Below are 13,362 nucleotides of genomic sequence, written 5' to 3'. Positions count from 1 at the left end.
TTCCACATTCTAAAATAAAGTCATTGCCATATGAATTGTTATCTGACTGAGATATTTTTGTAGTTGTCTTTTTTAACAGCCTCCTTAGAAGTGTCTTTTAAATTTCTCACAATACCAAAACAAAAATTTCTTTTTTTTGTCTTATCCACGTGAATACTTCAAGCTTGAATGTTCAGCAGTCACTACTCTTATCCTGCATTGCACACATACTTGAATTTCACACACACACATACACACACAAACACATTTTTAGCTAAATCATCTAAAATATACACTTTTTGACTTCCAAGAAAAGTCAAAGAGAGTTTTCCACAATATCACGGTTCGGGACTCACCTGTGGACGTGGATGTCCTGTGACCAGACAGGTTAATTCCAGGGTTTCTCCTTCCCGTATAGTGTAGACCCTTTCCGAGTAGCGCTCCTCCTCAATGTTACAGGCCAAGCCTGAATGCACAATACGAACCGTGGGGGGAGCTGTCGAGTCAGGAAGAAGAGAGACAAGATACATAAAAAGATAAGCAAACTGTCTTCCCCTGATCATCATGGTTGTTACAGCAATTCTTATCAGACTTTACCACTGTCAGATCCATCAGTCTTAACACTTTGAACATCCCCAAGGGATTAAAGATTTTGCCGGACAGAAAACTTCAAGTTTACCTTACAGTCACCAACACGGTCTGAAAATGGCAAAGGGGAATAGGGTAGTGGGGAAAAATTGGTGATTCAGGAAATCACCATCATTACAAGACCAATGATAAAACTTGATTGTTAAAATGTGATAGTTCCCTTCCTCTCTGAAATCCAAAATTTAATATAGTAAGGGATGTTGTCCAAAAACTAGGTAGTGCAAAAGAAAGACCATCAGAAAGGAAAAAGGAATGTGAATTAAAGACATTGTCATTTTTCTATTAATTTTTTAAGTCCTGTGGTGTAACTAGGGAGCTAAAGAATAGGAAGATTTGGTTATCAGGAATTGAACACCAACTTAATTTTCAATATTTATAGACTCATGTATTAATATGAGCAAAAGATAATCACTGAATTAAGCCACTGATGAAGGCCATAAATCACTGGTGTCTAAGTATAAAATTCTGATTCAAGATAGACTTCTCATGAAACTGTCCAAATTCCATAATATAATTTTCTCTGACTTCAGTGCCACATGGGCCTATAAAACTTGACTAGCATTCATTGACTTACATATCATTGGAAACCCACTGTATGCAAAAATTCTTTTGGTAATGAGAAATACTTAGATAATAAGATACGCTTCTTGTCATCAAGGAGATTACTGTGACTAGCTTCACAGTAATTGGAGATCATCCCCATTTGTGAATTCAGCATTTGTTTGTAATACATTTGGAGTGGAGGCAAAAAGTTTGTTTTAATTAAAGGCAAGAGAAAATCTATATCTACATGTAAGAACAATGATCTCAAGAATTTCCGGATAGCAATCTCAGCCTAAACAGCAGTATTATCAGCAGAGGCTATAGTTGCTTAAAAATTAATATGGGCATATTTGGAATTTTTATTTAACATTTAAAAGACTATGAATCCTATAAAATTTGCAGATAAATTTTGTGATTTTATGGAGGAAATAAAATGATTATAAGTCCAACTTACAGGAAACTTTCTTTTGGGAAAATCTGTGTTGTGAAAGTAAAAAAACAATAGTTTCCAATATCTAATACTTTGTTTTACATAACAAAAATGTATAGAACACTCAGAGAGTTTAAGAACTGAAAAGGGCATATTTTGTCATTGTTCTTAATTTCAAACTGAAAGATAGAAAAGCCTACTTGCAGATAATAAAACAACCAGTTATTTCCATTTTTTTTTTTTGGATATCCAAGCAGAGTACTGTTCTTCAACCCTCAAATTCAGGATCCCACTCTCCAATACCCAGTATCAAACAACATGTAAAAAACTGCCAGCAGCTGGATAAGAATGAATAATATATTTAGAAAAGTAGTTCTTACATTCAGTATGCATAATAAACTCCCCAGGAACTTGTTTAAAACAGAGATGTCAGAAGTATACACAGAGACTGTTATGTCTGCAGAAAAGCCCTGGAATCTGCCTTTTTACAGAACATCCCAGGTGATGACAATGACAGTGCTACTCAGACCAGATCATTAGAGATAATTTTCTAATGGCTCTTATAAATATTTGTTTATTAAAGGAAAATATACCATGGGATAAAATGTCCTTTTCTTTTAATTTTTTTCAAGTAACTAAACATCATGTTATGCATCTTCTCACTGGTTTAAAAATTAAATAAACCAAACAATTTTTTAAGTTTGTTTAAAAACTTAAAGAAACCAAATAATTTTTTTGTCTATAAAACCAATTTATCAAAGATTTTCTACCATGTCTTCGGACTCTGTCTAGACACTGTAATAATTTGCCTAGTTTTAAGACATTAGAAATCATCTGTAGTGTTTATCTGGGTGTTCTGATATATTTCACACAAGGTTTCCTACAAATCATTTCCTATAGTGATCAAATTTAAACTTCAATTTAGACAAGTAATACTAGAAAGCTACTTATTTTAAAATATCTGTCATACAACTGTATACCTATTATGGAGATGAACAAACTGATGACAATCAATAAACACTTGCAAAATATAAATAGAAAATTGTTAAGTAAAAAAATAGAGATTCATTACCTTGAAATACGTTTCTTTGCCAAATTTAGCCTAACAAGTGATAGCCCACATGTTTATTAATACATCTAATTATATAGTAACATGACATCTTTTCCAGATTTATACTTATTTTTGTTTTAATTTCAAATCAATGAATAGTATTATTGTTATTTTAAGACATATCTTTCCAAAGCATCATTATGCAAATAAGTAACTTAATTTAAAACATTTAAATTATACAGTAAGCACACTGTGTTCATCTACAAGGGTAAATTTTCTGCTATTTTCTTCTGTATTTTAACCCATTTTTGGAAAAGGTAATTGCCTATATATTGTAGTCATTATGAACCTACCACCTACCTTATAGGAGGGTGGAATATTCTACCAAATTATAAATGTTAAAGATGTATTTTTCCTAGTATGCATTAAAATATATGATCAGTACTTTAGAATCTCAATGATAAGGTGAAAATTTTGGAAGCTATACCTAGACTACGCTAGGGAAATAAAAAAGATTGAGAAACAGATCATGAAGTTAAAGCACCATAACTAGATCAGCAATATAAACAGTATAATTGTTCCAAACTTAACCAGTGTAACATTGTCCCAATTCACCATCCTGTCTCCAGTCCCTATCAAATCCATGAAATCTTAAAATTTCCCAAATAATATATTGTAACTTCTTTTTTCATCATGTTGTATTCCTGCCTAAGAATCTATAATGTCTCCCTATGACATTTCACAGAGTCCAAATCACCCCACATGGCATTTAGGTGCCCTGTAAATGGGCCTCATACTGATTATCCAACCCAAAATCCCACTTCTCTGTAACATCAGCCCAACATCAGTGGGAAGATAAAGAGCACTGAGAATGCAGGTGTCTTTGATCATGATGTTTCCCCATCTAGAATTCCCACACTGATCTTTGGACCAATGTTGCTGAAACTTTCGTGGATTACTTAGCAATGAGTCTCTTCTCTATTTTCCAGGAAATCTGTATTGCCCAGTGATTCTCCTTTTTCTTAACACTCTAACTTGATAGGAAGCACCTCATTACAAGGATGAACATCATTTTCAGCATCTATTCCACATCACATAATTCAGAGCACAGAGTAGGTATTTAATAATTAATTTATAATTTTAAGCATATATCACTATAAGGACTCTAACCTATTTTAGCAAAAATATTAACCATTATGGCACTGAATTTAAATATATATGCAATTTGCAGTACTACATCTGAAACAAGACATGTTTTATCCTCTGCCTTGTTAGAGAAAACCTCAATTCATCATCCTGAAATTGGACTAAGGGTTATGATCCCCTTTGCCCTGTAGAGTCAGCAATGAATTAAAATGTTAAAATATTGCAAGAGACTCATATTCATCCAAATTTGCTTGCAGTAAACCAAATCCCATTACATAAAATCTTTCTAACACTAATCATATCAACTCCCTTAATTTGAATAAACTGGCTTTGGGTTCAAGAGGTCAGCCTAAAAGGGCAAAAGAGAGACATTCTTTTATCTTGTTACAGTATATCCAAAGTCAAACCAAATTCTCACTGTATTCTGTTGGAGAAAGAACACAAATTCTTTCTTATTCTCCAATGGCAACAGCAAGAGCATTTTTAAGTCTTTTATATCATATACAGATTTTCAAACATATATTTATTGAGCAACTGCTGTAGATCAGGCACAAGGCTATGAGCTGAGGATATGAAGATTAATGCTATGAGTTGTGCCCTCTATGGGTTTATAGCCTATTGGGTCTGTCCAGTTTATTTATATATATATATATATATTATATATATATAATATATATATATATGTGTATATATATATATAATATATATATGTATTTATATATATAAATATATATATAAATAATACAAAAATAATAAAACAATTACCATTGAGCAGAATAGATATTCTAATAGAAGGAAATGAAAAGACCATAACAGGACAAAGCAGAAGCTGACTAAATCTGCCTGGTGGATTCCAACAGGTTTCACGAAGCCAGTGACATTTAACTTAGGTTTGGAAAGATGCATGTGGTGAAAGGAATTCCAGAGAAAGGAAACAGTGTGTTCAAAGGCATGTCTATAAGAGACTGCCTGCAGTGTTTAGGAAATAACTACATGAACATGTGGTCCACATAGTTTATAATATACTCCAAACCTTGACACCAGTGCCACTCTCTCAATTTGCCATGATGTCTCCAGACATGAGACTGTATAGCCCTGCAAATGGAAATGATGGGAGAAACCTACTTGAGAGTTCTTGTTAGACAGGACTTGAGGATTGACTGATGTGGGAGCGAGGGAGCAAGAGTTAAGATGACAGTGAAGTCTATATTTTGGTTAAATAGGTGAAAGATAAATTTTTAAATAGAAAATACTCTCTTGATCACTATGGACTCCACATTATTCACAGTTGGGAGAGACTTAAGATGAGGGGCTCTGAGCCCAAATTATGGAGGGCTTTGTTAGAGTGAGGACTTAGATGTGAAGTGTTTTTGAGGGAGAAACTTTTTCCATGTTTTCTGAAGGACATGCTGTCATTAGCCAGTAATAAGTTTGGTATTAGGAGTTTTCTCTCTTCTAAGAACCCCAAGCAAGAGCATTGTACTTTGGTAAATCCTTCAAATCCCTGGTCCAACTATTCTTTGGGAATTCAAGTTGCCAGTAAAATCTCACCACTATGCTCCACTAGGTCAAGGTAACTTATGTTCTTGGCGCAGGTCACAGATCCCCTGGGATAGCTAGTGTGGAGAGAGGGAGCTCACGGAACCTCTGTTAGAAGCTCCAGTGAAGACATCAGTGAGCCACCCTGCACCATCATCTCTCACACACTCTAGATTCTGTTCAGAGACAGAGACTCAGAGACAGATAGATAGAATGTCTCACACCTTTCTACTCTCATATGGCCAGAGATAACAGAACTAACACTATTGCTTACACCATTCTCTTAGCAGGATCAGTTTTGCTTGTAAAGCAAACAAAACAATAATCAAATTTCCTTCTATTTTTCTATTGGTTTAAGTGATTACTTGATTTGATAAAACATTTATCAGTTTTCTATGACATCTTACATTTACCTAATTAACACTGTCAATAATTGGTCTCTTCTGCTTATTTCACAATTCCAATGTAGCACATGTGAACAGTACTTCTAAAGCATGGTGTCTTCCATTCTTCTTATTTTCTCTCTTTCTTACCTGAGTTACTAATTTAAAATACTACATGAGTCGTCTCCTCCCTCCCTTTTTCACAATAATCTCCCAATGCGACTTTTAAATTAAGTATTAAGTATTAAATTAAATTAAATTGTGTCTACAGGTATAGTCTATAATTATCTCTCTTCTTGTTGACAACTCTTTTGCCTAATGTCTTTTGCCTTAGGCTCATTATATTACATATTTTAATATCAAAAACTCAGATAGGGAAGGGAAGAATATGAAGATTTGGGAGAGTAGGTAAAATTTTAGATTTAGATGCTGATGCTAAGCTGTCTAACAACTGAAAAGTTGTTACTGCATATAAAATTTAGAGCTTTTAAATGGTAGTCGATGGTTGACAGCAAAAGAATGGACGAAATCTCTAAAACAGAGCATGTAGAGTGAGAAATTAAGAAGATAATGATAGAACCGTAAGGAATGTGAATTCTTGATAGAGAATTGGTGTCCATAAGATTATGAATACAGAGAGGCCAAGAAAAGAGACTCAGAGGTAGAAGGAAAACAAAGAAAATGTAGTGCTTTAAAAGTTACACAAAGAGATGCTCAAGAATGGTGAACTGTCCAAAACTGTCCCTTACAACAGAGTTGTCAATTAGGAGGAGCATAGACAAAAGGTCATTGCCAATGATAGTTAGGAGGGCATTGGTGAATTTCAAGTGAGATTTGGCTGTAGAACAATAGGGGCAAAAGATGAAGGAGGTGAGTTTTGAGAAGGAGAAAAGTCTTAGTAGGTCAAACCAAGCTTCAGGCAAAAAGTAAAACTGCTCCTGAGGTTTACCCACACGTAAAAAGAAATGATAAGTATAAAACAATAAGTATAAAACAGAATATTTTAACAATATTATACCACCATCTCAGGATTGCAAAGACTAATTATTTATATTATAAGAAACAAACCATAATGTTTGTATTTCCAACATAAACTGTAACTTTTACCAATACTATACTATTTTTCTACTATCCTTCAACATTCTTTTAAAATTAATTTTCCCTAAAAACTGACTTTCTTTCTTTTTTCTTATCTTTTTGTTCTTTTACTCTTTTACAAGTTTAACTCTGCTAACTTCTGTACCAAATATGCAGAAATCTCTCAAAACGGTCTAATCTCTTCTGTAAAAAAAAAAAAAATCAAGGTTAATCCTCACAGAACATAAATATGCTTAATCTCTCCCATATTAAAGAATGGAGACAAAACAACATTTATCCTCCCATCAGCAGGCCTCCTCTTGCCTTTCCTTCACAGCCTAGTGAACAGAAATAATGGTACCCACTCTATGTCACACTTCTGCACCTGCTTTGCAATCCTCAGGCCACAGCAGTTTGGCATCTGCCCTATCATTTGTATTTATAAAAGAATAAGGCAGGAATATAGAAGACCACTTTGCTTAACTGCTAATTTTTTGTCATTATTTTGATCTCTTACATCTCCTTCAGTCTTAGTTAACCAGACTTCATTTCTATGCAACTATGAGGATCTTTTGAAATTTATACACTTGCTCTACACTTCAAAACAATAAAAAAAATATTATTACATCCCACTATTATTCTTACAATCATGAATATAATCATATATCGAAACATGCAGATAGCAGAATGTTCAATTTATATGTCCATTCCAACAATTTCCTCAAAAAATAGTTAAAATCCTTCTGTCATTGTCATTTAAATAATCCCAAATAGGACAATATCTTGATACACAAACAATTTACAGATTATTTTTAATCAGCTTTTAGCTCATTTGAGTTGTTTGATTCCACTGGTTATTTTGAATTAACTACAATTTCAGCATCAATGTGAATTTATTTCCCTATCTCTTTCCCCTCATCCCTCATACTTGGTTAATACTGTACTCCTGTCCACTGGAGGGAAATACATTTTTATCTTTAATTTGATGAGTTATAAAATGAAAGTACTAAGATCATATTGATATTCTGGATTTAATCAAAAGAAGATCATATCTACCTCAGTATGACTTTGGTGAAAGGCTCTGAATATGAAAGGTTTTGAATATTTTGTATTATTTCCTCAGCACAAGTTGAGCAGCACTGTTATAAATTAATTGAGCTGCCCTGAGAGACTCTGCAAAGCCCAAAGTAAGGTAAGAAAATTAAACCCTGAAGCCCCTGGTTCTAGAAAGCAGCTATTAATTTTTCCTAAATAACAGAGGTTGATATGATTTTTTAGGTTAGTGTTAGCCAAGAATTTAAAGCAAAGAGCTGAAATTGCTTAAATTTTTAATTTAAACGTAAGTTATCTGTTATATGCAATAGATACTATTTAAGATGGAAGAACGTTTGTCACTAAAGAAAATGACATTAAATAACAATGTAATTGTGTTCACGAAATTTTAAAGTTAAACAAAAAAAGCCATAATGCAATTTAAATTTTAAAGTTAAAAGCAATGATAAAAGCAATAATGTTTTTGTGTAAAAGAATTACCTTGTAATGTCATCTTTTAACATTCTCGAGTCAAAGTACTAACTTTACAAAAAACTGAATACATAACGGCAAAATATTAATCTGAATTATCTTCCATAAAATGACATATATGTGTCCTATGCTTCTTAAATGAAACTATAAAATTTTTAAATATTACTAAATTAAGGTTTTTATATTAACAACTTCAGATTTCATCAGATTTCTTTCATCAGATTTCATCATTTTTTTTTGTTTTCATCTCAAAACATCACCTATTAATTCCTAAGGCTAAAACTTCAAAGACCCTAGTATGTTTTATAGATTTAAAAAAATATAAATTTCACTGAATCTAAGGTTCTTAACATTCTTTTCAAATTCAGCATTTGACAACCTCTGACACGCGTGCTGGAGAGGAACCATGGGCCCCAAAGTCTGACATAGACATCTGCATCTCTACGTGGATGTTCCTACCCCAAGCCCTTCGCTATGTTCTTCCCAGTATTTTCCAGGTGAAACATATGAAAGCAATATTTGAAAGGTTATCAAATATTTTCATTGATCTCATATTTTGCTCACAAAGGACTTGACTGAACTAAGCTGTGTGCTATCACTTAAAGCTAAATACTGTGGTGAACTGTGCTTTCCCCAAGTAGGTAGAAACCTGAGATTCTATACACAAGTTCCTTTTTCTATATTGGATCCAATGCCACATCCTGAATGGTCTCCATCTAAAGGTTGAATCATGTTTCTATCTAATCAGTAAATTTTAGGAGGAAAAACAAAAAAACAAACAAAAAAAACTACTTCAGAAATTTTGGCAGCTAGGCCATAAACTGTCAGTAAAAAAAAAAAAAAAAAACCTGACAAACACAAGGGAGTCGCCTCTTTTATGGTACCATTCTTTATGTGCTTTGAGTCATGATGGAAGCAGAGTAAAGGATGCAGAGAAACTATTATAATGCTACAAGAGGGGGCAGGCTTTAATCCTTAAAACCTTTGATTAGGTTTTCCCCCTCTAAATCAAACTTGTGAAATGGCTTACTCTTAGTAATGTCTGAAGCTATATATCATGTGGCCAGTGAACCCTCCAAAGTTCTTGGAACCTAATCTTCCTGACTCTCATGAATTATCACAGCATCTTATGAGATCAGGACTCCTGAACCCACAGGTACTAATTACATCATTTTTAAACCCTCTGGACTGAAATGTATACCTAAATGTACTCACCCTTCTCTAGAATTAAGAGCTTCTCAGCTTTCTTGGAAAGAACTACAAAGCCCCAGCAAATACTAACTAAAATGAAATTAGTGTCATCATTGTGCTCCAACCTTAATCACAAATTGGGTATTTAGAGGCAGCTATTATTTCTTCCAGTCTAGCTAATCAACAAAACAAATGAGATTTACTACAGAATATGCCAAAAATGAAAACTTCAATTTGCTTCTCCAAGAGTGGCAATGGCAGGCAGAGGATTTTGAGGATCTGGCCTGCCAATTTCTCCATTGTTTCTCTCCATTGAGAAATCACTGCTTCTGCTTGTGACTAGCCCCAAGAAGGACAAGACCTTCAGCATGTCACAAAAATGCCTTTCAAACCCCAGAATACAGGAATCAGTGTGATAATGACAAAAACCCAGAGTCCCCTTCAGAACTGGGCAGAAGAGCAATTATCACAAAGCAAGAACGATTCGGACTCCACCAGGCAACACTCATAGACTAAGAACTTAGCAAACACCGGGAACCTGTGCACAGCTTGTTATTTATGACAACCTCTAGTTCTATCCAAAACCATAAAAAGTATATTTTTAATTTCCATTTGAAAAAATAAGACATCCCCAGTGAAGGTTAGTGAATATTCAAAGTTTAGTTTCATCTACAGTTCTGTCTTATTCTAGAAAAAAATTGTGTTATATATATTAGTTTTTTTTCATTTTGCCATGCTGCAGCCTCATTTTAAAAAGGACAGACATTCCTTTGTCTTTAGAATTTAGGGGGAAAGAACAGAACACAAAAAAAGAATTATCAATCATTTATAGTCCCATAGACAAAGAATATTTCTATTAAATTATTTAGTACCATAAGAATTCAAAGTAAAAACGTTTTTCTAAACCATGAAATGTGAAACAAAAGCACTTATTGGTAAATATCATCACTCAACCTCTAATTTTTTATTTAGGCTTGACAATTTCAAAGAAATATACTCAGGAGCTGAGGAACTGCCCAAAATTTCTGTTCAAACAATTTAATTTCCATCTGTCTGAGGATGAAGTTTTGAAATTGTCCCTGTAAGTATCTCAGTGGTTCACCTCTGTGGCAATGTGACACGGCATTCCCCAGGAAGGCTCTTAGACCTGCCATCTCCCAGATCCCCTACCATCAGGTCCCAGGGGCTGGACCTCCCACTCAATCACCTGTGCTCCTTCAGTTTGCCATCGAGCAAGACTCTGTCCTCAACTTTAAATAATTTCCGCATTCTCCTAAATGAACTCATAAATACCCTTTCTAAGAACTGTCATCGTTATTAATGTTAGGATTTGTTAACAAAACAAACAATATGAGAAATCTACAGTGTCACAAAATCTTAAAATCTTCAGAGTAGTAGCAAAACAAATGGGTGATCCACAACGCTTAACAAGTACACAAGATTTTTAAATTTAATTTTTTACCCTTAACCTTTTTCTATTACAAACTTCTAATTAATAGTATTTCCTTGATTTTTTTGAGCAAACAAGAAATATATAAAAATATATAAATAACTGCTTGTAGCCATAGCCCGTTACGTTAAACACAAAATTGTTATGCTTAAATTCTCACAGCACCATTCACCTAACTTCAAATGTTATGCTTGAAATTCTTCTAGTTTTCTCTGCAGAACTGATGAGATCATATCTATTAGATGTTACACCAAATAAGTTATTCAGATTTTAAGGTGTCCGGGTTGTAACACAGCTGAGCCAGTGCCTTTCAAAATATACTTCCAAAGACAAGTGGCCTATAAACATGTTCAATGTTGTTCAATCTACCTAATTTTTAAAGAAATTTAAACCGAGAGGAGCATCAAGATGGCGGAAGAGTAAGATGCGGAGATCACCTTCCTCCCCACAGATACATCAGAAATACATCTACATGTGAAACTGCTCCTGTAGAACACCTACTGAACACTGGCAAAAGACCTCAGACAGCCCAAAAGGCAAGAAACTCCCCACGTACCTGGGTAGGGCAAAAGAAAAAAGAAAAAACAGAGACAAAGAATACGGACAGGGGGCTTCCCTGGTGGCGCAGTGGTTGGGAATCTGCCTGCCAATGCAGGGGACACGGGTTTGAGCCCTGGTCTGGGAAGATCCCACATGCCGCGGAACAACTAGGCCCATGAGCCACAATTACTGAGCCTGCGCATCTGGAGCCTGAGCTCCGCAACAAGAGAGGCCGCGATAGTGAGAGGCCTGCGCACCGCGATGAAGAGTGGCCCCCGCTTGCCGCAACTGGAGAAAGCCCTCGCACAGAAATGAAGACCCAACACAGCCATAAATAAATAAATAAATAAAATTTTTTAAAAAAGAAAAAAGAAATTGAAAATTGTAAAAAAACACAAAAGAATAGGGACGGGACCTGCACCAGTGGGAGGGAGCTGTGAAGGAGGAAAGGTTTCCACACACTAGGAAGCCCCTCCGCGGGCAGAGACTGCGGGTGGTGGAGGAGGGAGCTTCAGAGTCGTGCAGGAGAGCGTAGCAACGGGGGTGCAGAGGGCAAAGCAGAGAGATTCCCGCACAGAGGATCGGTGCCGACCAGCACTCACCAGCCCGAGAGGCTTGTCTGCTCACCCACCAGGGCGGGCAGGTGCTGGGAGCTAAGGCTCGGGCTTCGGAGGTGAGAACCCAGGGAGAGGACGGGGGTTGGTGGCAGGAACACAGCCTGACGGGGGCTAGAGCACCACAGCGAGCTGGGAGGGAGTCCGGGAAAAGGTCTGGACCTGCCAAAGAGGCAAAAGACTTTTTCTTCCCTCTTTGTTTCCTGGTGCGCGAGAAGAGGGGATTAGGAGCACCGCTTAAAGAAGCTCCAGAGAAGGGCGCAAGCCATGGCTATCAGCGCGGACCCCAGAGACAGGCATGAGTTGCTAAGGCTGCCGCTGCAGCCACCAGAAAGCCTGTGTGCAAGCACAGGTCACTATCCACACCTCCCCTCCCCGGAGCCTGTGCAGCCCGCCACTGCCAGGGTCCCGTGATCCAGGGACAACCTCCCCAGGAGAACGCACAGCGTGTGCCTCAGGCTGCTGCAATGCCCCGCTGACCTCTGCCGCCGCAGGCTCACCCAGCATCCGTACCCCTCCCTCCCCCCGGCCAGAGTGAGCCAGAGCCCCCAAATCAGCTGCTCCTTTAACCCCGTCCTGTCTGAGCGAAGAACAGACGCCCTCAGGTGAGCTACATGCAGAGGCGGGTCCAAATCCAAAGCTGAACCCCGGGAGCTGTGCGAACAAAGAAGAGAAAGGGAAATTTCTCCCAGCAGCCTCAGGAGCAGCGGATTAAATCTTCACAATCAACTTGATGTACCCTGCATCTGTGGAATACCTGAATAGAAAACAAATCATCCCAAATTGAGGAGGTGGACTTTGGGAGCAAAGATATATTATTTTTTCCACTTTTTTTCTTTTTGTGAGTGTGTATGTGTATGCTTCTGTGTGTAATTTTGTCTGTATAGCTTTGTTTTCACCATTTGTCCTAGGGTTCTGCCCGTCCATTTTTTTGGTTTTTTTTTTTACTTAAAAAAAATTTTTTCTTAATAATTATTTTTCATTTTTTATTTTAATAACTATTTTATTTTACTTTTTATTTTATCTTCTTTCTTTCTTTCTATTTTTTCTCCCTTTTATTCTGAGCCGTGTGGATGAAAGACTCCTGGTGCTCCAGCCAGGCATCAGGGCTGTGCCTCTGAGACGGGAGAGCCAACTTCAGGACACTGGTCCACAAGAGACCTCCCAGCTCCATGTAATATCAAATGGCGAAATCCTCCAAGAGATCTCCATCTCAATGCCAAGACCCAGCTTCACTCAACGACCAG

The 13,362-nt window shown here is 36.4% G+C and overlaps 1 protein-coding gene across 1 annotated transcript in view; it reads right to left on the bottom strand.

Annotated features, from left to right (window-relative positions):
- Positions 1 to 13,362, bottom strand: part of MDGA2 (MAM domain containing glycosylphosphatidylinositol anchor 2) — an 814,342-nt gene that overhangs the window by 467,863 nt on the left and 333,117 nt on the right. Inside the window, exon 2 of the mRNA XM_068545716.1 lies at positions 336 to 475. Coding sequence (XP_068401817.1) covers positions 336 to 475 — 140 coding nt within the window. The remainder of the gene's footprint in view (positions 1 to 335; positions 476 to 13,362) is intronic.

Source organism: Eschrichtius robustus, chromosome 1 (assembly GCF_028021215.1).
Source record: "Eschrichtius robustus isolate mEscRob2 chromosome 1, mEscRob2.pri, whole genome shotgun sequence".
NCBI lineage: Eukaryota > Metazoa > Chordata > Mammalia > Artiodactyla > Eschrichtiidae > Eschrichtius > Eschrichtius robustus.
This window is presented reverse-complemented; position numbering and strand designations above follow the sequence as displayed.